Source organism: Chroicocephalus ridibundus, chromosome 12 (genome assembly GCF_963924245.1).
Source record: "Chroicocephalus ridibundus chromosome 12, bChrRid1.1, whole genome shotgun sequence".
NCBI lineage: Eukaryota > Metazoa > Chordata > Aves > Charadriiformes > Laridae > Chroicocephalus > Chroicocephalus ridibundus.
Window position 1 is genome coordinate 13,773,790 of NC_086295.1, and position 25,446 is coordinate 13,799,235.

The following is a 25,446-nucleotide window of genomic DNA, read 5'->3' on the forward strand; positions in this document are numbered from 1 at the left end:
CGAGGCTGGCTTGGTTCGTGGAGGGGGGGGCTCGGAGGAGATGGGCAGGGGGAGGTTCTTGTGAAAAAGGAGGGGGAATCTTTTCAAACAAAAAAATGCAGGGGAGGGGAGGGGAAATAAACGAAATTATGGGCTGGGGGTCCCCCCTGGCTTGAATTAAACTCATTCCGCCATGCCCACGGGTGCGGAGCGTGGGGCTGATCCCTGCCGCGGGGGCGGCCGCCCCCGCGGCAGGGATCAGCCCCACGCTCTGCACCCGTGACTAAAACCACCTCCATTTACACCAATTTTAAAGCCCCAACAACTAATTCGTTGCCCACCCGTTACCGCTGTACAGAGGGGATCGGGATGGGGATGGAGATGGAGATGATGGAGATGGAGATGGAGGGGGGACTCATGACGCCCACCGGCAGCCCGGGCACAGCAGAAGTCCCCGCGGGGTTCCTCTTATTGCCCCTAAATCGTGTCGACCCCCACCTTGGGACGCCCCTCCTCGCCCCCGATGGTAACGGGCAGTTCCGCAATGCGGTACCGGGGAGGAGGCGGGGGGGGGGGGGGGGGCGTTTAGCACAAGCCGGGGAAAGGGGCTGCGGGCAGGAGGGGGGTGATGCTCTTTCCCAGTGAGAACAGTATTTTGGGTGGTTTCCTGGGAAGCTTCCGAAAGGAAAGCGCAGGGGAGCTGTGGGGTTTATTACACGTAGGAGCAGGGACATGCGGTGTCATGGGTGGGGGTGGGGGGCATCGTGCCCCCACCCCCGATGAGTCGTGTTTCCCTCCATGCTGGCCCCCTTTTCTGGGGGGATGCAGCTGCGCCCTGTCTCCATCTCCATCCTCATCCCCCTCCTCATCCCCCATCCCTATCCTTATCCTCACACCCGTCCCTGTCCCCATCCCCATCTTCATCCCCAGCCCCATCTTCATCCTCATTCCCAACCCAACCCTTCCCTATCCCTATAGTTCCCTATCACTATATTCACACCCATCCCCATCTTCATCCCCAGCCCCATCCTCATCCTCGTTCCCATCCTCACCCTCACCATCATCTTCACCCCCATCCCATCCATCTTCTTCCTCATCCCCATCCCCATATCCATGTCCATATCCATCCTCACCTCCATCCCCATTCATCTTCATCCCCAGCCCCATTCTCATCCTCATTTCCATCCCTATCCTCATCCTCACCCCCATCCTCACCCCCATCCCCATTCATCTTCATCGCCACCCCATCTCCATCCTCATGCTCATCCCCATCCCCATCCTTATCCTCACCCCCATCTCCATCCTCATCCCCACACCCATCCTCATCCTCGCTCCCATCCCCATTCATCCTCATGCTCATCCCCATCCCCATCCTTATCCTCACCCCCATCTCCATCCTCATCCCCACACCCATCCTCATCCTCGCTCCCATCCCCATTCATCTTCATCCTCATCCCCATCCCCATTCTTATCCTCACCCCCATCTCCATCCTCATCCCCACACCCATCCTCATCCTCGCTCCCATCCCCATTCATCTTCATCCTCATCCCTATCCCCATCCTTATCCTCACCCCCATCTCCATCCTCATCCCCACACCCATCCTCATCCTCGCTCCCATCCCCATTCATCTTCATCCTCATCCCCATCCCCATCCTTATCCTCACCCCCATCTCCATCCTCATCCCCACACCCATCCTCCTCCTCGCTCCCATCCCCGTCCCGGTGCAGGTGTCCCGCGATCCCCTCCCCGCCCGCAGACACCGCAGCCCGCTCCGCCCCGCCCCGCCCCGTACCCGCCCCCCGGCACAGCCCGGCTCCCGGCGGCGGCGCAGCGCCCTCGCCCGACGGCGCGGCCCGGCCCGGCCTGCGGGGAGCCCGCCCGGCCGGTAGAGCTGGGCGAGGAGCCGCTCCTTCGTGGCTACCTGCTGCTTTTCTTCTGCCGGCAGCTCTCTGCTCCAGGTTTCTCCCCAGGGAGCTGGGAAGGGACCAGCACGGGAGGAGATCCAGCCCGTGTTCTCCCTGCCCCGTGTGGGATGAGAGAACCGCTGGGATCCCGGGAGAAAGTAGGGAGCTGAGGAGCCCTGCGAGGTCAACACGTCTGTGGTTCGCATCCGCTTCTCAGGCGGTGATTTTAGGGTCCTTTCCCCCTCCGTGTTGCCCATCGGGATGGCAGGACGCCAACGGAGGCAGCCCGGACGGCTGCCATGCCGCAGCGGCAGCGCAGCGCGCTCCTTGCTCGCCTCTCGTTGCGGGCAGCTGCCTGCGCGCGGATGCGGGATGCTCACAGACCGAGCTGTCCTGTGTCTCTGTGTTTTTCAGGGGCCAAAGCTTCTCTGGTTCAGGGCACATGATGAAGGAAACCGTTTTATGAAGCTTTAACTTTGCAGAGATTTTAAATGTAATTCAGCATTTCCCCCCCCCCGGCCCTTGTGAACAGAAACGGCTCCTGCTTGAGTATATTTGAGGCTGTAAGACGATTTGTGCCTTTTTTTGTGACAATGAGGGGAAAGTCAGGGCAGCCAAGGGCTCCCTGCCCTGGTCCCGCAGGGTGCAGAGCAGGGCTGCAGGAGCAGAGCGTGCTCTGAGCCCCTGCACCTCAAATCCCCCAGTCCTGCCCAGGCACAGCCCCTCCAAGCCCCAGCTTCCCGGGGAGCAGGGACTGTGCCTGGCATTTCTGCCTCCCCCGTGACGCCTGGCAGCAGGCTGCGCAGGGACGACAGGGCATCCCAGCATCTGGCTGGCCGTGGTTTTCGTCCGCGGTGAAGCCAGCGATGATCCAGAGAGCCCCAACGGGCTTTGTCTCGCTGTCAGTTCTGCTCAAGCGCTTCCCTGCGCGTTTCTGCCGATGCAGGCTGGCGGCTGCCGTGCCACGAGCCTGCGAAACGAGCCCGCTCAGCAAAGCCGAGCGAGAAGCCGAGGCTTTGCCCTCTAAACTTGTCCGGGGCTGGAACGAGCGTGGCTGTTGGTGCAATCCTTGTGACATGGGCTTGAAAGGCAGGCGGCCCCCTCCAGCCTGCCGCAGCAGACATTTTGATGCTGTGCTGGTGCTACTGGAAGCGGACGTCGACCCAGTGTCGTGGGAGATGTGCAGCCTTTAAAGCAGGGGATGCAGCGGAGTGAGCAAAATAAATGCCCAAAGAGCAGCAGGTTTAACGTGGACAAAGCAGAAATCTTCTGAAAAGCCAGCGCCGTGGCAAAGTCTGAGCTCTGCTCCAAATGGCTTTTGTCTGCAGCTTCGTAGCTTCTGGTCATGTGCTGCAGCAATCCTCTAAACCTTCTCATTCTGAAACCGAGACAAACAAAGGCCCCCTCTGCACCACCAGGGAACAGATTTATTTCTCTCTCTGTGTCTTTATGGCTCCTCAAGTACAATGGGGACCTCTATTTGGGTCTGTTCCCTGAGACATGAGGGCAATGTCAAATGTCTGTTATCCTCATGCACCCGCATGGCTGTGCCACCCCATGGGACTGCCATGTCACCCAATGGGACCGCCGTGCCACCCCACGAGACATCGGTGGGAGCTGGAGCGAGGTGAGGGCTGAGCCTGCTCCTCTCCACGTGCTGCTGCTGGTGCCGGAGCTCAGAGAGGGGCAGGTATGGCACTGCCTTCTCCCCACGCTCATGGAGACAGAGACCTTGGCTGTGGCCACAGCTGGCTGTCTCGGCCTCATGAACCTTGGATGCTCCACATCACATATTCCAGACTGTTTCAGAAAAAGCTTATTTTGATGGCAGCATCGATGTTCTCCACCTACATCTTTGTACCCATCTGTGTACTCAAATCCCACCTCAGCTCACCCCTTTGCTTTTGCAATGGCCCCCCTCTCCAGTGACCCTTTTTCTTTCTCCTTTCTGCTTTGGGATCCACACGCCTGGCTGGAACAGGCACACACCGACGGCGAGAGGTCAGTAGCTTGACAAATGCTGGAGGAACTCTGCTGCCATTCCTCTCTTCTCAGAGCTGTGGGACCTATCAACCAATGACATCGTGGTCCACTCCCACGAGAGGGGCAGGAGCAAAAGGGCTTTTGAGGGTGAAAGAAACCCTCCTCCATAATCAGAAAACACCCTGTACACGTGAAGTTTGTATTTTGGGTGAGGAGCTGGAGGCTCCACCAGCGACCAGCAGTGACTCCACCAGCATGTTCAACCATCAAACCGTTACTTGGGCACCCACCCACGCAGAGATGAAGTGACCCCTGCAGAAGGGAAGGGAGAGGAACAGGGAGAAAATGGTGGAGGGCATGGATGGAGTGCACTAGATTTTGGCTCCAAGAGGGGCTCCTCTGGGCTCAGCTCTCATGTGTCCCTGGGGCTTGGTCCTCGTCGGCTGCTCAGATGCTTGTTGCTGTGTATGTGTGCCCCAGAGCAGGGAGCGTGGAGACAGAGGAGGGGCACGCAGGAGGCAGAAGTGGGGTTCATAGAAACACAGAAACATGGAATACCTGGTTGGAAGGGACCTCAAGGATCATCTGGTCCAACCTTTCTTGGCAAAAGCATAGACTAGACAAGATGGCGCAGCACTCTGTCCAGCTGAATCTTAAAAGTGTCCAGTGTTGGGGAATCCAGCACTTCCCTGGGGAGATTATCCCAATAGTTTTCATCGTGAAAAAATTTCCTCTTGTATCCAATTGGAATCTCCCCAGGAATAACTTCTACCCATTACCCCTCGTCTTTTCCATGTGACTCCTTGTAAAAAGGGAGCCTCCATCTTTGTAGCCACCCTCTGGAACACAGTGATAAGGTCTCCCTTAAGCCTTCTTCTCTCAAGGCTGAACAAACCCAGTTCTCTCAGCCTTTCCTCATACAGCAGGCTTTCCACTCCTTTGATCATCTTGGTGGCCCTTCTCTGGACCTTCTCCAGCCTGTCCACATCTTTTCTGTATAGGGCTGTAGGACTGTTGCACCTGCAAAGTTCAAGCATGTAGAAGTGCCTGGGTCTCCCACGCTGGACGCAGTCCCTCCTGCCAGGGGACAAGGCTCCACCTTGCCCAGCTCCTTCCTTGCTGCCAAGCTCTGTGGACTTCTGGTGGACCGGCAATGGGTTGCATCCCCATGCAGGAGGTCTTGCTGGCGTTTGGGAGGTGAGCCGTGCCTCATTACCTCTGCTGGGACCCGGCATGTGACCCGGCGCAGCCACCGGCGAACAGAGCACTTTGTTCTCACCCTTTGCACTTCCCCGCGGCGAGCTGCCCTCTAATCCCCCCCAAGGAGGGATTTTCCTCTCCCACCCCGGCTCCCGCTACCTCCGTCCCCTTGGAGAGTGCCAGCAGGGTAATCATTTACTTCCTGCCACAAGCCACTCCTTCGGACTTTTCCTTTGACCTTCAGACCGAATCGCCAAAATAAAAACAAGGGGAGGGAGAGGGGTGCGGGCTGCGTCCCGCGCTGGAGGTGGCCGTGCCTGCCGGCCCCGCTGCTGCAGCCCAGGATCTTCGCTCTCCACAGGTAACGCCGATTTACTTTCTCTGTGACTATCGCGCCTTTCCCTTCTCTTAATGAGGTCCAGAAGCTGTTTGGTAGAAGCAGAGGGGTTTGTGAAGGACTCGTCCCTCGCTGCCAGGGACCCAGCTGGCCGGCGGGAGAGCTGCTCCCCAGGGGTCTGCCTCAGGGACAGCAGCTTGAAGAGGAGGGGGTTTGATTTCCAGCAGTGGGTTTCTTTCCCAGCTGTGGAGGAATCCAGAGAGAAGACGATCAGCCTCTTTGCTCCCCCTGGAAATATTGTACTAGGTTGGAAAGGTTTCTTGTATTAACTGTGCCTCCCTCAGGAAACTTCCATCACAAGGAGCTTCCATCAATCTGCTTGTGTCCGCAGCCCTGCACCAGCTCACCTCCCTGGGTGAGCTCCCGTGGGGAGCAGCCACGAGTGTTTCCGAGGTAATTTCAGGAGCTGGCAGATGAGCAGAGGTAGCTGGTGACTGACCGTGCATGTCCCCACATCCCTGAGCCACCTGCACAGGGAAAGGAGGCTCGGGCTGCACTGGGCTTTTGCAGCCAGCACCAGCAGGGTGAGGGTTGCACCAGGAATTCCAGGTGGTTTTGGCCGTGGTCTCCCGGGCTGCGTCTCTGTGGCCGGGCTCAGGGGTGCTGTGTCCAGCATCCCTTTAACGGGACATTCCTTCATCCCTTGCTGGCAGGACAGGGAGGGCTGCTGCTGCTCGGTGCCAGAGCAGGGAACAGAGACGGGCTCAGCACATTTCAGCTCGAATCTGCTGCTCTTCCACAGGGGCTCAGGGGTCCTGACAATGCCTTGAGCAGTGCTTGGCCCAGTTTGGACTGGGCTGCCCGCTGGATCCAATAGATATAGAATAATAGAATGGTTTGTGTTGGAAGACGCCTTTAAGATCATCCAGTTCCACTGCCCTGGATGGGCAGGGACACCTCCCACTAGGCCAGGTTGCTCAAAGCCCCATCCAACCCTGAACACCTCCAAGAATGGGGCATCCACAGCTTCTCTGGGCAACCTGGGCCAGTGCCTCACCACCTATTTCTTCCTAATATCTGATCTAAATCTCCCCTCTTCCAGTTTAAAACTGTTCCCCCTCGTCCCATCGTTCCCCTCCCTGATCCAGAGTCCCTCCCCATCTCTCCTGGAGCCCCTTTAGGGACTGGAAGGGGCTCTAAGGTCTCCCCGGAGCCTTCTCTTCTCCAGGCTGAACAACTATATAGCTCTGCTGGAGACAATCTCTGGCTGTGCTGGCACCAGTTGCTTCCCAGGTTTTGCATGTGGATAAAAAGGGGTGAAAACATGCATCCCATGCCGTGGCTCGAGCAGGGTGGAGTGGAGGCATTCCCAGGGACGCTTCACTCACAAGCTTTCCTAAGGAAGCCAGCGCCGTGCCAGCAGTGAGGGGCCTGGTTTCGGGCTCTCTGAGCCGTCTCCGAGCTGCTAAGCCTTGTTCAATCCGGCCGGGAAACTGCCTCTCTGCCCTTGTCCCTGCCAGGCCGGTCACACTCCTGGCTTGAGCCATGGGTGGTGGCCCTGAGCGTGCACCCTGCGCCAGGCTGACTGCGCTGCAGGAGACAAGGGGGGCTCAGACCCAAAAAATAGCACTTTTTTTTTTTTTTAAAAAAAAAAGGGCTCTAAAACATAGGCTGTAATGTGTCCTGAAGTCCTGCTGGGGAGGAGAAGAGCGGACACCTCTCCTTGCACCTTCTCGGAGGACAAGGCTGGCCAGTCAGCAGTGGAAGTGTCCCTTAGAGTCAGGCTGCTTCGTGTTATTTATTCACTGAGACTGTGCCTACACTTAAAAAACACTCGGGGGCAAGGAAGTCCCAGCTAACTAATTTAATGGCAATAATAAGATCAGGCGTTTATTCCTCTGAAGATGTAAAGGCTTTAAAAGAGATCCATAATATTCTGCCACGTTCATATTTGTAGAAATGGAGGCACAGAAAGTTGCGAGAGTTGCTCAAGCCCACTTCAGCCATCCTTCAGAATAAAAACCTGATCCCCAGCGCCCTCCTCTTGGCTCCTTTCACTAAAACACGGAAAATTCCCAGCACCCGTGTGGCACTCCGTGGCAAAATCAAGGGCAATGCAGAACCCTGGCTTTTTGAAGCTAAAAGAAAAATATAGAGAGGGAGGGAAACATATTTTAAAGAACCCCACCAGTCATCGAAAGTCTATTTAATCTTTCTTGAATCCTCTTAAGATAAAGAAATAGGTTCTGACCTTTCAAAGAATACCCTATCCTGTCCTGTCCTGTCCTATCCTATCCTATCCTATCCTATCCTATCCTATCCTATCCTATCCTATCCCATCCCATCCCATCCCATGCCTATCCTGTTCCTTACCCAACAGAGATAAGTGAGTAGCCAAACATTTCGGGTCACCTTTCACTGCAGGTCGATGGAAACTTGCTGTGTGCCCTCTAGAGAAATATTTGTTTTAATCTTATCTGGACCTTTCCCTGCAATTCCGATTGCTCAGGGCTGCACGGCTCCACTTCAGTGACACGTTTATGATTATGGTTATGGATATTGCTAGATAAGGACATTAAGATAGTACATCTTTTCCTATAAAGTAGCATATATGCATAGCGTATAAAATGTTATACACTTCTCTGCGTGTAGAGGCAACAGGCTGGACCTGTTGTCCAGCCCCCGAGAAGCTGCAAATGTGGCTTCCCCAGGGTGAGCGGCACTGGCCAAGGAGGGACCAGTGGCCACAGCTCGAGGGGCCACGCAGCCCTCGACCCTCTACAGGGCTTGGGGAAGTGGAGGCAGCTTTCCTCCCTCGGGGTAAAGGGAAAATGTTTCCAAGCACAGGCAACATCTGGAGGCTCCGTGCAGCTGAAAAAATCACCTTTCTGTGCCCAGGGCTTGTTCCCACTTTGCCTGATTTTGCCCCCGTGGCCTGAGGGAGCCCAGCCCAGCGCACAGAGGGGTTAAACCACCCGAGAGCTGCTCAGCGCCTCTGGACCCTGATCCAGCCAGAAGTTTTCCTGGCACGGATGTGCTCTCTGGAGGGCAGGGGAACACCGCCCCCGCACCGAAGAAGACAGCAGTGCTGGCAAAAGCTAACGCTGACACAAGCTGGCCTCTGGCTTTACTAGAATTGATTAATTTTGGAGCGTATGGGTGCTGGGCAGGGGAACAGGCCAAGCCCAGCGCAGCGTAAGGGGTGCATGGCCATGTCCAGCAGTACCCGTAGGGAGGGGTACCTGCGTGCCGGTATAGTCTATGTGCCTTGCAAGCGCTCCCACATCCAGCAGCTCCTTCAACATGGCACTAAGGTGTCCCGTGATGGGCAAGGGGCAGCGCTGGGCAAGGGGCGATTGCTGCTGCTGGCTGTGGGCAAGGGGGAAAGTCTCACCTCTTGCACGTGGGGAGGGCTGTCCGGGTGGGCAGCACACTGGAGGCTGACCCTGCTCACATCTACCTGTGCCACTTACGTCCTCCACCATGGGGACAACCGCTTGCCCAGGTCACCTCTCCAGGGCGAGTCATGGGGCTCTCCAGGGCAAAGCCCTCTGCAGTTGCCCCAGACATCTGGTGGCATCTGGTGTTGAATCCTCAGGTGAGGACCTGCCCTATGCTGGGGATTTAGTGGCAGTCCATGTGTCCTGTGTGCTTCCAGGGAATGCCTTCTCCTGTGCCAGGGAGCCACCAGTGCCAGGGCAGTCACCGTGGGTACAGGGAGGATGAATTGGGTCTCAGCTCCTCAAAACCATCAAACAACAAAATCCTTTCCCGAGACCAGAAATCTGTGAATTTAACAGTCGTAGGGTAAATTTCTTCTGTTGCACAGAAGTCAAACAACCAACCAGTACCACCCAGCTCTCCTCCAGTGCCCTCCATCGGCCAGTCCCAGAGCGCTTTCCAGAGGAGTGCAAAGAGAGGGATACCGGAGGGGTGGCACAGCACCCCGATGATCTCCACCAGACCGAGCGCTGGGTGGGTGCTGGCCAGACGAGGCTCAGGGAGCCGGCCCCGTGTCCTGGAGCCGTTTACCCAGCTGGTGGGCAGCCAGCACTGCACCCCAGAGCTTTTTTCTCCTCTTACTCCTCTGCCCTTCGCCTTTGCAGCTGGAGGAACATTGGGGGTCTGCATGCACTGCTTCCTGAGGACGCCCGGTGCCGGTGGCTGAGCTCCCATCACAGCCCTAAGGAGAGGGGACTATTTCGACTGCCTTTATGTACGTGGCCTGGATGGAGCCCACCTCCACTGCCCTGGGGAAGACAAAGGGTAATGCTCCTGGCTGGTATGGTGTCACTGACCCCCCCCAGGGATGGTGAGAGCATGGAGGAGGCTTCCTCATGGAGGTCTCCTGCCAGCGTTGGGTTGCGGAGCAGCTGGCAGAGGGCAGAGCCCCATTGTGCGCCTTCCAGGTGGGCTCCAGCGGGGCTCACCCTTCCCAGCACGGGCTCCCATGGGACCCACGGGGGAGCCGGGAGGTGGTTGTGTGTACGGAGGGTGGCAGCTTCCCATTGCGCGTCTGGCCCTGAGCTACAGCCCGTGCCCGCACAGCCCATGTGTGCCAGCGACCCTTACAGACGGAGCAGGCAGGATGGACAAAACCAGCCCCACCATTGCTTCGTCCATCAGTAACCATTATCACTACTGGCCACACTCCAGATCAGGCATTTTATGTATTCTAGCTGGTAAAAAAGTTTCCTTGCAGGACCCTTCTGCTTTCTCTTCTTTGGATAGAAAACGGGTTTTTAATGAAAGATGGCTTTCTGTGGAAAATCAAATCAAGCAGATTTTGTTGCTAATACCAAGGTTTTTATTGAACAAAACAAAAGCAGCAGATATTGATTTGAAAATGTAAGTTAGCTGCTGAAAGTATTCTGAAACTTGACCATTTCAATGAAAGCTGAGGCAAAACCAGAGAAAATAAACACATAATAGGAGATACTTTTAAAAGCTGACAATGCTAACAGCTTGAGGATGTTGGCTGAGCAAAAAATCCAGGCTTTGACCTGAGAGAGGACAATATTTCAAGCAACACACTGCATTCCCTCTCTCGTTACACACGGCAACGAGCACATTGGATGTTTCAGATATTTTCCTCCTGGTAGCTACAGTCTGGGGTTGGGGACCTGTCCCACAGTGATCAGCCCCTCCGCTCCCCCGGGAAAGCTGGATTTTCTCCTGCTGCAGCCACACATGGGAGATTTTATAAGAAATGACAACAGAAGCAAAAAGAGAATGTTTTATTTTTAATGAAGAGAGAGAGAAGACACCAGCTCCTTTTGCTCAGCGCTTAGTCTCTGTTCTCTCAAATCACTGCATGCCTCTGACACCAGGTTTCCCCCTCCGTGCGTGTTTATGTTTGCATTTAATACCGCTGCAAAGTGCCGGTGTGGCTGCCCTGGGCTGCAACCTCCCCGGGTCGGTGGAGAATGTTGGAAAGAGCAGCTTCTTCTGGGTTTGACCTGAACCAAATGACAGTTTTGACCTTCCTCCAAACTACAGGACAGGGGACAAATTTCCAGCTTATTACCATGTGTAAAAATTTGTTATGAACACCTGGGATAGCAGCCAGGGTGTAACTGGCTCCTACCCACCACCTGCACCCCTCCCTCCTCATCCAAACCTACCACCCCCACCTAAATTCTCACTCCTTGGGTGGTGTCTCTTCATTTTTTGCAGCTGATCAGCTTTTCCTCCTCTCTTTAAAGGGCTGCGGTGAGCTAGCAGCAGTGGTATAGCTTGTCCTGGGAAGGTGGGGGTGTTTGTGGGTTAAATGAACTGCTGCAGGAAACAAAGCTGGTCCCCTCTGAGTTTTAGGAAAGAGCCTTGGGCTCTGGGTGTGGTGGGGTGGGCTGGTGTGAGGATGGGGAGTGAGGGGTCTCTGTGCTCGCTGGCTGGGAGCTGCTTCCCGTGCTTCAGGACGCAGCCTCTGCTGGTAGACGTGCTCCCAGGTTTGTTGGATGCTTTGTTCTCTGTTTTCATGGGACTGGATTTTCTGCAAAATGCTGCAAGCTTTAGCCACCTACTTTTTTTTTTTTTTCCTCAGCTCTGCATGTAGCTTTTCTCTAAAGTATGGAAGGTTGTTTGCCTGTGGGCTCCAGCTTGCTCAGAGCCAGGGCTGCTTAGCTGGGGTTCCTGCTCAGGATTGTGGTGTCCTGGGGTGTAGGGGTAAGGATCTTCAAGAGAAAATGGGGCAAGCCAGAAGCCCTGCAAAGGGCAGCTAAGAAAGCTTCCCCAAGTGAAGGCGGCCTTTAAAGTCTTTCCTAACCTCTTCCTGGGCTTGCTGTAGTGTCTCAATGGGAATGAAAGTGAAGCTCAGTACTGGCCTGGAGCTACCTCTTAGATGTGTACCAGGGGAAAGCTTGGCTTTTCTTTTCTTGCCAGTAAAAGCATGTGTTTGCAGGAATCCTCCTTCCTACCTCCCCCTGCGCTCCTTCTCTGGGCTGAAACTGGGGCATCTCCCCCTTTCGCTGCATGCAGCCCCTCTGCTGGGTGAAAGCTGTGTGCTGCCTTCGGTACCCCTCTCTCAGCCTCGCTCCTCCAAACCCCGCACTTCTTCCAAAGTGTTGCCTGCCATCCCGGTGACAGCCTGCCAGGCCTCCTTGCCTCTCCGTGCTGGCAACCAGCCCTTCCAGGAGCAGGAGAGGATGAGGCACTTGCTCGGAGGGGTTTGCAATCTAGGTTAGGTAGGAAAGGATGCTGAGAGCGGTGACATCAGGGAAGAGGGTGGGAGGCAGCTTGCAGATGACGAGTCTATGAGGTTGCTGCTCCGTGCAAGGTACGCGTTGCATTAGTAATGTGTTTGTAGCAAATAACGCTGGGCTAGCATGGGAATGTGGGTCACTGCTGGCAGAACTGGTGAAGGAAGAGGGAGCTGCTTCTGCTGTGCTGGGAAGAAAACGTATGTTACTGAGGGATGTTTGGTGGGGGGGGATTTAGCGGCAGTAACGTCTCCAACTTGTAAGTAGCAGCTTTATGTTGTGCGAGCGGGTGCCTGCTGCCTGGGGGACGCCTCTGGTCTGGGCGTTGGGGTGAAATGGTCTTTGAGGAGGGGGCTGTGGGGTGCAGCGGTTTGTTCCTGGTGTGTAATAGTCACATCGGATCAGGAAACTCCTCGGTTTGCTTGCTGATGCTCTCTGTGGCCCTGGCCGTGCCTGGAGCATCCCTGCTGCCCCAGCAGGCACGAGGCGGGATGCAGCCGGGCATGTATAACCAAGGATTCCAGCGTATTTTCGTGACCTACTTCTGATTCTGTTGTTCAGCGTGTGTGCGCTCAGGAAATCTTTGTGCTTCAGGGGGAGTAGGGTTTGTTAGTGATAAGGAAAACTCTGGCTGCTCAGGAGATTTAAACTGGAAGCTGACCTGGCTTTGGAGGTGGACTTGGGCTGGAGAAGGTGGCTCTGAGCCTGAAGAGAAAGTGATACAGGATGGGGATATACGTTATCTTAAATGTGTGGGATACTTCATTGCAGAAAGGAAGTCTTGTCTCAGAGCAAGTGCATTGAATGAAATAGCGTTGCTGGAAAACGCTGCCCTTGGTCAGCAGGGACTTGTTGAGTAGCTGCAGTTCCAGGAAAGCAGCAGCGGAGCAGGACGGGGCTGGTGGAGGGAAGCATGAAGGGGCTGCTGGGCTGTGGCCCTGGAAGCTTTGCTCAGCAGCGATGCTCCTGCCCAGCCGCAGTTGTGGAGACCTTGCTAAAGCAGCCTTGTCCAAGCCCCTCGCAGCAAGCCAGGAACTTGTCCTGCATCCCATGCTGCCAGCAGACGCCCCCAAGGCAGATGGATGTGTTTCCATGAGCCCATGTGCTCCCCACAATGCCGGAGCTGTGACATGCCCACCTGAGCCTGAAGGGAGTCTCTTATGTTCCCCTGAGTCTGGGATGAGAACCGTGTCTATGGCAGCAAGCTGAGCCCAAGGCCAAACCCAAGCATGTGGAGGGGTTCAGATTTGGAGGTCAGGGCTGATGTCCCTCTGCTGTGACCGTGATATTGGCTGGTCTGTGGAGCAGCCTGTGGGACAGACGCAGCCCCTAGGCAGGCATTGGATGACCTTCAGTAGGGCTCGGTGAGCCGAGGAGAGCCAGACTGTCAGGGGAATAAGGACTATGCCCGGTGGGAGGAGATGGGGATTGATCTGTCTGGGTGCTGCCCACATACTGTCCCTAACTGGTGGGTGCCTGCTGGGACAAGTTCTCCTACCTGCTGCGGGGCAAAGTATCCGACAAGGTCAGGGTCTCAGACCAGCCTGATGTTGTAAGCTCACCCACTGAATGGTTTGTGGGTTTTTCTTTCAATTCCTGCTTTCTCCTCCCTGTCCATTCAGAGACTCTAAAATCACAGCCTGGTTTTTGGCTCCTCATTAAATTTGCCCCCAGGTCCCAGAACTGCTGGTGCTGCCCGGTTCAGTAGCTCTCTGGAGTGTGCAGGTCCTTCCATCTGGCAGATCCTGCGGGAAGAGCTCTGTAAATGGGCTTATGTTTACCTCAAAACTTGTCATACAAACCCCTTGCATGGGGAGATGGGCTTTGGCACCCAGTGCTGCCAAGTCCTTGGCCCATAGAAGAGCTATTTCAGGATGAAAACTTGCTTGTGTCTACAAAGGCACCTTTTTTTGGCACATATGTTTCTGTGAATGTTTTGATTCTTTCCTTCCAGTAGCAAAACTAGGGCTGAGCCAGGGAGTAAAACTGAGTCTTGGAATATTTTTGTTATCTGCTCCTAAAGCAAAACAAGGAACTCCTCGGTACAGGTTGCACTTCTCAGGCTCTTCTCTTGCTGGCCCTGTGCTGGGAGGAGCGGGCTCAGGGCTTTGCCTCTCTGCGAAAGGAGAGGTGTCGATGCTGGGTGATGGCAACCACTTGCATGGCTGAGCAGCAAGGATGCTCCACGGTGGGAATCCCAGCGTCTGGCACTGGCTGTGTGTCCTTGGGCAAGTCACTTACTTGCTGCGACGTGTGCGTGCTGGCTTACCTCCTGCAGGGCCCTGAAAGGTTTCATTCATGTCCCTAATTACTTGCAGAGTCCTGAATGAAAGGGGCAGTGGATGTGCCAAGTGTGTGACGTATCTTAGTACAACATTGTCCTTGTGAGCACTCTCCTCATCCCTCCTGGGGACCCAGGGGTGGCTCAGGGAGGCTTGGCGGTGATGCTTTAGCCCGAGTCCTCTCTGCCATGGGAGACGGTGTCTGTTTTGTGGGACTTCTCCCTGTCCTGTGAGCTATTGAGGGCTCCTGGCAGGGCTGGGAGGGGAGCTGTCCTGGTTCCTATAATTTCCTGGTTATTTCGGTATGTGGGTGGAAGGGGGAGGAGGGCAGCTGTGGAGAGAAGAGCAAGGTCAGTGAAGAACAAATGTGCCTCTGTGCGCTTGTGATCGCGCCGCCAGCTAATCGGCATCGGTGCTCCAACTTTCCTCGCAGAACTCATCAAGCACGGCCGCGAGAGGTTAGGACAAACCATCAAGGCCTCCGGCTCCAGGCTCTGCTCGTAGTGAGTACAAAAGGCTCCCAGTGGGATGAGAGCCCTTTAAAAGCTCATCCTGATCACCCCGGGCTGGCTGGGTGGTGAATGGAGCTGGCTGGCACCGGCCAGATGTGGGCAGTCCCCGGGGACAGCCGCCAGTACCCGCTGCCGCCCAGCATCTCCTGCCATGGTCAGCCCGGCCGGGGAGCAGGGGGGCTCTGGGATGGCCGTGGGTCTCTGCCTGGCGGTGCGTGGGGACAGAGAGGGGGAGCACCCACAGGTGAGATCTGGGGGAGGCTGGTGGCATCTTTGGGCCCCTTTTTTGGAAGGGGCAGGGCGGAGGGTGGCTGGGGGGGACAGGGGCCTTCAAAGCCTCCCTGGGATGTATGAGAGCTTGGTGGGGCTGAGGCGGGGGATCGACAGAGCTCTCTGGGGCAGGGGAGAAGGATACAGAGCTTTTTTCTTTCTTCTGTCATCTCTTTAATCCCAGCTTTTGCAAGGAGTGTGGGGGAACCCTTCAAACCAGGGGGAGGAATCCCTGGGGTGGCAGGACCTCTCCCTCCCCAGCGATGCTTGAGCAGGGAGGGTCCCAACCAACGAGTGTTCAAGTCCAACTTTTCCAGCCCCAGCTGCACTGGGCAAGATGAGAGCCCTGTGCTTTAACGCTGCTGCTCCCTGGGCAAACCCTGGCTGCCACAGCCAGCCCCTCTTCCCTGCAGTGTCAACAGCCCCAAACTGCCTTAGCCTGCCCTGGTCTGGGGGGGCAACCTCTGGCTGCTGCCAGCCTGGATGGCACGTGGTGGTGGGACCCAGCTGGACCCTCCTGGCTGCCCTGTGGGAACACTTGTTGGGTTGCAGGTCTGGGTGCCACAGCATCCCTGTCGGGGGGGGTGGGGGCTGTATCTGGCCATGGCCAGGAGGGCTGCAGTCTCGTCTGGCCCTGATGCTGTGTCACTGCTGGGGCTGTGCTGGTCTTCACGTATCAGTGCCCTAACTTGTTGCTGCCATTCCAAATCTAGGGCTAATTGTGGCATTAAATATGCTTGTGCTTGTTCAAATCACTTGTGCACCCAGGCACCTTTCCCCCCCCATATCCTGTCAGCATGCCCCACCTTGGGGGCAGCTGGGGAACTCATCTGAGGTCTCCTGTGAAGGAGGGGAGCATGCGCTGGGGTCTGTGCTGATCCCTGGCAGGTTAATGGTGCGAAGCTGTTTCTCTCTTGGATTTTTGTTTCCAATACTGGCTTGCTCTTCTTTTCCCAAGTGCTGAACGAGTTGCTTTTTTAATGGATCGTTCCCGGAGCCCGGACAAAAGCAGCCAGGTGAGATCATGGCTCTGAGCCAGCAAGTCCTCACCATTGGGATGAAGAGAGGGGCTGGTGCCTGTAGGAGAAAAGCAAGGAGGAGAGCCTGTGTTAGCTGGCTGGGAGTCTTACTGCTGCCTTATCCCTGTGGGTGATGCTGGGTGGAAAAAAAGGAGAGCACAGAGACCCTATATAGCCTTTTGGACAAGGCATAATGCTCTCAGGGTCTGGGGAGGGGAAGATTCCAAGGGAGCAGGAACAGGAGGAAGACTGTGCGTATATATACATAGGGAGGCTGCAGCTCTGTGGTGCTGGGTGTGCATAAAGCCACCTGCAAGGCTCCAGACTTGGCAGTTTTGGGGTTTAATGGGAGTGGGCAGAGGGCTGCAGGGTCTGGGGGTATGCTGATGTCCTGCTGCAGGAGTGCTCCTCTGTCTCAGAGCTGTGCACAGGGCTTCTTGCTGAGCACAGGCAGAAGCACAGACTTTTGTCTCGGTGCTGCGGTGAGCGATGGAGCCACACAGTGCCTTTTTTTCTGTGACGGCACAGCAGGTCTTGAAAGCCTCAGGTCAGGAGCCAAGCAGTCGCTTAGTACTCTTTTTCTTTGTGCTAGTATGGGACAAGGACTTCAGCACAGACTAGCTTAGTACAGCCTCCAGCTTGGGGATGATATTGCTGTAGTGCACAGCTCTGTTCTCCCTTTCCCCATCACTCAAAAGCTTGCCAAAGCATCCACTCTGTCTCTTGCTGATGGATGTTTATCAATGGCTCTGTGCAAGTGATGCTGCATTGAGGAAAGGAAAGCACAACCTGCAGCGAGGTCTTTGTGACTAATGTGATTGTTATCCTCCCTAGCCTTCAACACCAACTGACAACATCAACCTTGGACCTTCTGCTAATCCAAAGTAAGCTCCCTGCAAAAGCCAGGTAGGGTGTGAGCCGGAGCTTGCAGTGAAGAGATCTGGCAGGGGAATGCAGTTGCTCCCTGTGTCCTGCATGGGTGGTGCCTGCGAAAGTCCTAACAATTACATTACTTGGCCTTTAATACCATGTGTATCATCAACACACCAGCTCTCAAGACATTTAGCTATAGCTGGTCCCTGTTATCATAATAATCCTCTCCTGCCCAGGACTGCAGCCCCTTGTGCCATCTCTCTTCAGAGGTAGTAAGGGAAGATCTTCCTCATCACTGCTGGCTCCCTGACTACCTTTCTCTCTAGAAATGGGGATAAACTGTGTCCCCTGTAAAGGTGCCAGTTGGTCCTGGCAGGTGCTTTCACCTGCTCCTGTGTTCAGCAGGTGGGGTGCTGAGGTATCGCTCATCCTCTGCTGGCCACACCGACATAGGCGGTGCAAGCCCTTCACTTGCTGGCAGCTGGGAGCGAGGGTCACCTGTCCAGTGCCCTTTAATCCCTTTCACAAACACCCGTGTATACAAGAAGGACCACTGCTCTGATGGTAGCGTTGCTGTTGCATGGTTCTCTCCCAGAAACATTAACTTGCTTCATTCTTGCCCAACAGTGCCAAGCCAACAGACTTTGACTTCCTGAAGGTTATTGGCAAAGGAAGCTTTGGAAAAGTAAGTGGATTTGTACAGGTGGGCTGTAGCTCTTCAGAGGCAGCTTGGAAAGATTTCCTTGCTGAAGGAGTTCCAAGCTGTGTCCTTTGCTTGCACCTCTCCTGAGGAGTTTGGCCTGAGTGGGCCTGAGACCAGGGCAGTTTTCATATCCATTCTTACTTTGAGCCAACCTGCAACCTCGAAGGACAGAAGAGTGAGGTGTTTTGTCCTCAGGGTAGTGATGGTGAGGAGCAGTACTTGATTTAAAATAAGCCTCAGACTTGTTCAGCTAGCAAAAGATCCCTAGACAAAACTGTGCCTTTTGAGATAGCAAAGGTCCACTTCAAATGGGACTGTCCCCAGATGCTCCAAAACTACTTCCTATTGGGTGTGTAAGAGATGTATGTGGAGGTGTTGCGTGCCTTCTTTCCGGGAATTCAGTGGGATGGAGCTTGGTCTTTAAAACCTGACCCTCTGAAGCTGTAATCTGTGTATGGTCATTCACAAGAGTGCTCAGCTAAGGAAATGCAAGTGGTAGAAGGTGAGAGACTCAAACCTGTGACCAGGACTTTCTGTTGCAGGTTCTCCTGGCCAAACGCAAGTGTGATGGGACTTTTTATGCTGTGAAAGTCTTGCATAAGAAAACCATCCTAAAGAAAAAGGAGGTATGACTGCTCTCCTTGGCTACTTCTGCGAATAGTGGTCATCTATGAGCAATCGTTGTAATGCAATTGAGATATCTTGTGGCTGGCATTCTTATAGACAGCTCATGTGTTAGTTTTCTCTGTGCCACAGGGACATGGAGACGAATCAGGTCAGACAGAGTGTGGTTCCCTTTCTGGGCCTGGAGATGATCCTCCTGGGCTTCCACTTGTTTTTAAAACAGCAGTGAGCCCCTACAGCAGACTGGACTAGACCCTTGCCTGAAACTCTGTCTTGCCTGTTTTTTTGATAGCAAAACCACATCATGGCAGAGCGTAACGTGCTCCTGAAAAATGTCAAGCATCCCTTCCTTGTGGGACTCCATTATTCCTTCCAGACCTCGGAGAAGCTTTACTTTGTGCTTGACTATGTAAATGGAGGAGAGGTGAGTGTGTTTACGGGCTTTACCAAATCCTCTATTTGGTCCTTCCCAAACATGCTGCTTTATTGTGTAAAACTGTTTCTTGTCAGAAGGCAATGATGTTGAAGTAGGATGTTGCTTTGACTGCTGGCAAGGACCAGCCAGGAGTAGCTCACCTGTAAATTGAGTGAAGATCTTGCTGGCTATGCCTGAGTCAGATGATTCCCAGGGCAAGGATGCTAAGCATGTGTTAGGGGTGTTTTAAAATCCTATGGAGAATAAGGGAAATACTGATGTTGGTGAGCTTTAGGCAAAACCCACTTGTGGGACAGTTCTGGATCCCAGCGTAGTGCTTGGGTGATGCCACTGCAGGATGCTAGATTTCTTTTTTCTGTCCTGCAGAAGCTTACCTTTTTTCAGCTGTCTTTCTGTGCTATCTGAAACTGGCTGGGAGAAACTGTTAACATGGATGTCTTGCCCAAATAGAATTCATATTGGGGATCTTGGTCTGCTCAGCTCTGCATGTATCACATTTCATGGCTGGACTACCACTATAACTGGCCTGTGAGTTGTAGCAAGCTAGGAAGCTTAACTAGATCAGCAGATGACCATGTTTTTGGGCGTGAATTCTTCAGTGAGATGGTGATATAAGAGGAGGACAAATGAAGCAGTTTCTAGAAAGGTGTTTAGAATGTTTAAAATCACTTGGATTGGACTTACTTGGTGTGGTTCTTGTGCCATTTGCTGCAAGTCAGTTTTCAGTTGAGTAGCCAGCTTTCAGGCTTGCTCTTGATATCCTTCAGATTTTTTTCAGGGAAGAAATGATCACCCTTATGATCTGTTTGTAGCTCTTCTTCCACTTGCAAAGGGAGCGTTGTTTCCGTGAGCCCCGGGCCCGATTCTATGCTGCAGAAGTCGCTAGTGCAATTGGGTACCTGCATTCTTTAAACATCATTTACAGGTAAGGCACATGTCCTCTCTGGGGACAGCAGGGACACCAAGTCTGCCCAGCCAGGCTGTGTGCAGTGCTGGGGAGGAAAAGGGCTTCACTGGGGTCCTGCAAAATGCAGGACAGGAGTAGCTGAAGAATGTCCTACCCCAGACAAAACAATACACTGCTGGCACTTATCCTGCAGAAGGGGTGCCATCTGCATGGGACCGATGGACAATAAATACTCCCAGCCTGACAGTGGGAAGGAGAGAGAAGGGTTAAGTGTAAAGATCTTACTTATTGAGCTAGGTTTATTTTAGAAATTGTCTCTCAGTAGCAATTTATGCTTAGATAATGCGGGAAAATGCAGGCTAACACCCCATAGAATCACAGAATAGTTGGGGTTGGAAGGGACCTTTAAAGGTCATCTAGTCCAACCCCCCTGCAATGAGCAGGGATATCTTCAACCCGATCAGGTTGCTCAGAGCCTCATCCAACCCGACCTAGAATGACAGCAGTCTTTCTGTGTTTGCGTGTGTTGCATGTTGACACACAGCAGTGCTGGGGATCTGCACTTTAGGGAAGTCTCGGTGAACTGGCTTGGGAAGCGTGTGTTTGTTTTGGGTTTTTTTTAGCTCCTGTTCTTAGCTGATGCTGTTTCAGATCTGGCTTTTCTAAATATCTGGACAAATCTTCTCAAGCAGCACTCTTTGTCTTGCAGGGACTTAAAACCTGAGAACATCCTCCTGGATTGCCAGGTATGTTCACAGCTTGTACTGCCTTCCTTCTGGCTTTAAAAGCATCAGGACCGTAAGCAGAGGGCTATGGTCCTGCCAGCTGGGCTATAGCTCACTTCATTGCCTGGGTTTTGTATGTGTGCACCACTGTGTTTCTGTGCAGACCCTGCAAGAGGGAGAGAGCCTGCCCTCTGCGGAACCACACGCTTGGGGACCTCTCAGCTTGTTCCCAAGAGCTGGGACCTGGCTTTTGGGCAGGGATCAGGGATGTAAAGAGCAAGTCACTGCTGCTGCTCTGGTGGGTGACCACCATATAAAACCATATAAAGTGGCTCTGGGATAAATCAGTGGCAAAGCACAGCAGTGCTGGATCTCTTCAAAGCTATGCAGTTGTAGACAAATATTAAAAAAAAAAAATCTAGACTCTACTTTCTATAGGCTCCTGTACTTGTACTATAGGATGCCCAGAAGGTGAGGGAGGGGAAGCAGATGAGCAGTGGGGAACTAAAATAAACACAAGATGCAAAGTGAAGACCAATGCTTGGAAATCCTGTCTCCTCTCTAAAAAGGGTGGGCCAAGCTGAAATTTCTCCCCCTTCTTTTAGGGACATATAGTATTGACAGACTTTGGACTCTGCAAAGAAGGAATGGAGCAAGAGGAGACAACTTCTACTTTTTGTGGCACTCCTGAGGTACAGCACGTGCTGGGGTTTTGCTGTGACCTGGGGGCTGGAAACCTCCAGAGACTCGCTGCTCTGGGTCTCAGGCTTGCATGGGTGCTCAGCATCTCAAAACATGGGCTCTGTGAATTAGATCATCTTGGGCTCTTGGAGGTCGTCAGCTGGACAACTAGCTAGCTGGAGTTTAGATAAGCCTTCCCTGCTGTGCCAGGCCATGCGTACTCTGAATCTGCTGTGTTGTCCGTGGCAGGGATCCCTGCGCTTAGAAATGGCCAGTTCTGTGAAACTGGGGCTGCTCCAGGTGGCTGTGGAGACAACCTTGACCCTGGGAGCCCGTGAGCAAGCGTGTAAGCAGGCTGTTTACCTGCTCTGACACCCTCGAGCCTGCTGGTACTGACACACACAGGACCTTGCTATGCCCTTCTGTGTGTCCTTGGCACGCAGGAGCTGCGAAACACCCTGTGCAGACGAGAGGACCAGGTTCTCCTCAGCAATGTGAAAAATGATTAGAGTGGAGGAAATGCTTTTTTTTTTTTAACCCCTGATGTGCCTCAAATAGGTTTTGCTAAAACCTATCTCCAATTTGGCTGCTTGGAGGCTTTTTTCCTGCTTCTTACTGAGATGGGGATTTTGGTAGCACTTTGGCCTAGGTAATACCCCTGTCCTGCTGCCCTTCCTCAGGTAGCTTGAGGAAAGGTCTGTAAACGAGATACATTTCAGCATTCCAGCTCAGTAGAAGTGGGCAGAATTTCCTGGTGGTGGCCCTTGGCTTGCAATGGGGACCTGCTTGTGCAATAGTACAGCATGAACCAAGCAGGAATGTTTGAGCTTTGGTTTTGTGGGGGTTTTTTTTTTTTTTGGTGTGCGTTGGTTTTTCCCTGCCCTAGACAGGGAGCCTGATAGTACACAGAGATAATGCTGTGTGAGACCAGCCTTGATGTTCTGCAGGCCACTTGGATTCTTGCCTGTTGGTGGTGGTTGGTGCCTCCTTGGTGGTGGTTATTGGTAGTTTTGCTGCCTCGGGCAGACTTACTGGGGCTGAAAACTCCAGTTTTCTCAAAACCGCAGAAGCGTCTTGGAGGTGTAATGTGTCAGTGCAGGACAGGTTTGGTGGTTGAGCTGTGGTGGGTGGCGAATCCTTGTACAAGTCTTCTATAGGAAGACAACCTTCTGCAGCCCAGAAAAACACTTTAGGGGGTTTGGTGGGTGTCTTTCAACCCCACTTCTCTGAAGCAAGTGGAGAGTCCATTAAAGCATAGTAGGAACTGCATCTGTGTGCTTCCTAATGCAGTTGCTCGGCTTGAACTGCACCCAGGTTTGTGTACTTATGAGGAAGAAGCCCTTGCTTTATAATTTGACTCAAATATTTGCTTCTGACTCTTCTCAGTACTTGGCTCCTGAGGTGCTAAAGAAGCAGCCGTATGACAGGACAGTAGACTGGTGGTGCCTGGGAGCCGTCCTCTATGAGATGCTGTTTGGACTGGTAAGTTTGGAAGCTGTCTGTTTTTACTACATGGTGGAGAATTTATTTTCCAAAGTAGTGGTGTGAGGTTGGTCTGCTGTTCACATGGTGCCTGATGCAGACAACTGAATCCTGAATTAGATGACATGGTTCAATAATGCCATTGCCCTTTTAACAAAGATACGGCAGGTCCCCCTCATGTACTTGCTGCAAGGCTCATCTTTACCTGCGATGCGTGGTTCCTTATGGTAGCTGATGTTTTACCAGGCTGCTTCTCCTCTCTTTCAAATTAGCCTCCCTTTTACAGCCGAGATGTGTCTCAGATGTATGACAACATTCTTCACAAGCCACTCCAGATCCAGGGAACCAAGACTGTGGCAGCTTGCGACATCCTCCAGGGACTTCTCCACAAGGACCAGAAGAGGAGGCTGGGTGCCAAGACAGACTTTGTAGGTGGCCTCCATTATGATCAGGAGGGAGGATGGATAGGAAACCTTTCTATTCTGAGCCTTTCTTTAATGATAATAGTATGGCTTTGGGGAAGAGCTTTCCGTGCAGGCTGATGTCTCTCCAGCCCCCTAAAAGGGCCCTATGGGGTTGACTTGGATTTCCAAAGGGAAAGGGTTGGTGGCAAACTAGGACACCAACACGTGATGGTGGCATCTCACTTCAAGGGATTACTGGACCATGACCCTCATGTATTAAGGATTTGCTACGTAGCCCCTATGTGGAAATGTGGTAGCTCCAAGTTTTGCTTCAGCCACTTAATTCCATGAAGCCAGCTGGTAGGTGCTGGAAAAGGAGGGTTGGCAGAAGAGTGACTCTTTTTCCCCCTTGCTTTCTATGCAGCTTGAGATAAAGAACCATGTATTCTTCAGCCCAATAAACTGGGACGACTTGTACCACAAGCGGATTACTCCTCCGTTTAACCCCAATGTGGTAAGTGGGTATTTCTGTTGGTGTCTGTTATACAGTGGTACAAAAGGAATCCTCTCCAGATGTCTTATGCTGATACTGAGGGATGCTGAAATGGAGGTTAGGAACTGCAAATGCAGTGGTGGTAACTCTTTTGGAAGAGCAGCTGTGTTTATACTGTCTGAGCACAAGTGGTTGGTTGGGGTCTGCTCACTGGAAATGACGATGTGCCTCTCTGCTCCTTGGCTTAGGCTGGTCCAGCTGATCTGCGACACTTTGACCCAGAGTTCACCCAAGAAGCCATCTCCACCTCCATCACCCACACGCCTGACCTAGCAGCCAGCAGCTCCAGTGCCTCAGATGCATTTTTAGGATTTTCTTATGCACCAACTGAAGAGGACATCTAGGTTTTATAAAGGCTTTGAGAAGCCAGATTTTAACTGAATGTGGTTTTATGTTTGGGTTTTTTTTTTTTTTTTTTGAAAGGATTGGTACTGTCCCTTCCTCATGGTTTAAGGAAATTGGGGCTAATACACTAACTGGTTGGGATGGAACAGAGCTCTTAACTTTTGCTGCTTGGTGGATTTCCCTCTAAATGACTGTTCCCCTGGCAGGGAAAGTGGGACACTTATTGGTTTGTTTTTTTTTCCCTCCCTGAGTGTTTTGTGCTACTGGGCAGAATTGTATTCACTCTGTGGTTGCATTTATGGTTGAGGTATGTACCATCATTCACATCAACAGCCATGTCCCTCTAACTGGCCACTTCTTTTTCTTTTGGTGGAGCAGCTCTGTCCAACTGCTTTGTCCCCCCCATACAAAGGGCAACTCTTCACTCTACCAGAAGCAGTGGCTTGCTTCCTTTAAATGGACTGTGCCCGTTAAGCTGCTCATCCCGGACTGAGCTGGGCTCAGAAACTGTTCATCGGTTACTGTTCAGGTCTGTAAATCCTGAATTGTGCTGTGGACTTTGGTGCCAGCCAAGTGCCTCCCCAGTGCGAGTGGATCATCTCTTGCCCGGGATTGGGATGCTGCTTAGGCAACAAGGAGGCTGTTATGGAGGAGCTGGTATGTGTGTGGAGAAATCCCAGATAAAATGGGTGGGGAAGAGGCTGAGCTCTGCTTGGCAAAATAAGAATAACCTTATGGCCAACCCCTGCTTGGGGTGGGGGATCCTGTCACAGCTTGTGAAAGACACACTGACACTGGTGAAATGAGCACAATCCAGGGGAGCGTTGGGGTGGCCCTGGCACCTTGCGTGAGGCCTCCAGCACCCCTCTGAAAACACCCGTCACTCATGTAGAACAGTTATTTATTCTGCCTTAATTTAAATGCTGGTATATTCCTGGCATGCCACTTCCCTTTTCTTGTTTGTTTTGTTCTATTGCTGTGGGGAGCAGAAAGGGGATGAAGAGCTTCCACCTGCCACAGGGGGCTAAAGCTGTGTGATGATGATGCTCATGCTGAACAACTTATTTTTTTTATCTGACTTTATCTTGTACATGCTGAAGTTGTCAGAAACATGACACAGTTTATATTAAAGAGCATACACAGATATATGTCTACCTCTGTCCTGTGTGTGTAAGGGAGGGTGAAGAGACTGGGACGCCTGTTCCTGTGAGCAGCTGTACCGCGACACGTGTCGTCTTGCTGTTGTGTTTTTTTTTTTTTTTTTTAATTAAATAGAACCTCCCTACTTTAGGCTAATACGATTGGGATTTTTTGCTTTTACGCGGGCCCAGAAATATGTTCCAGGGGGCAGGGGCGGCCTGGTCCGGGGCAGGCCTGGACAGTTCCCGGCCTTGGCCGGCGCGCGAGCAGCCGGGGCCGCCCGTCCGGTGCGCGGGCTCCGTTATCCGTCCGTTCCCCCCCGCCCGCCACAGTGGTACCGTCCGGCCTCCCCCCCCCCCCCCCCCCCGTGGAGCAGGCCATGGCAG

General features: G+C 53.3%; 1 protein-coding gene across 3 annotated transcripts; it reads left to right on the forward strand.

The window, feature by feature from the left end:
* Nucleotides 1-9,492: 9,492 nt before the first annotated feature.
* Nucleotides 9,493-25,064, forward strand: SGK2 (serum/glucocorticoid regulated kinase 2). 3 transcript variants are annotated; one of them, XM_063349619.1, is made up of 14 exons: nt 9,493-9,672; nt 14,820-14,889; nt 16,127-16,184; nt 17,022-17,071; nt 17,688-17,745; nt 18,306-18,389; nt 18,680-18,811; nt 19,636-19,748; nt 20,440-20,476; nt 21,061-21,147; nt 22,523-22,618; nt 22,891-23,046; nt 23,447-23,536; nt 23,764-25,064. In XM_063349619.1, exons 1-14 carry the CDS (start codon nt 9,621-9,623, stop codon nt 23,917-23,919), a joined length of 1,239 nt encoding a protein of 412 aa, XP_063205689.1. In that variant the 5' UTR covers nt 9,493-9,620; the 3' UTR covers nt 23,920-25,064. The 3 variants fall into 3 exon arrangements, with proteins under 3 accessions (XP_063205689.1, XP_063205690.1, XP_063205691.1); XM_063349620.1 differs by having other exon boundaries at nt 9,560-9,622; XM_063349621.1 differs by lacking the exon at nt 9,493-9,672 and adding an exon at nt 9,691-11,354.
* Nucleotides 25,065-25,446: the final 382 nt, after the last annotated feature.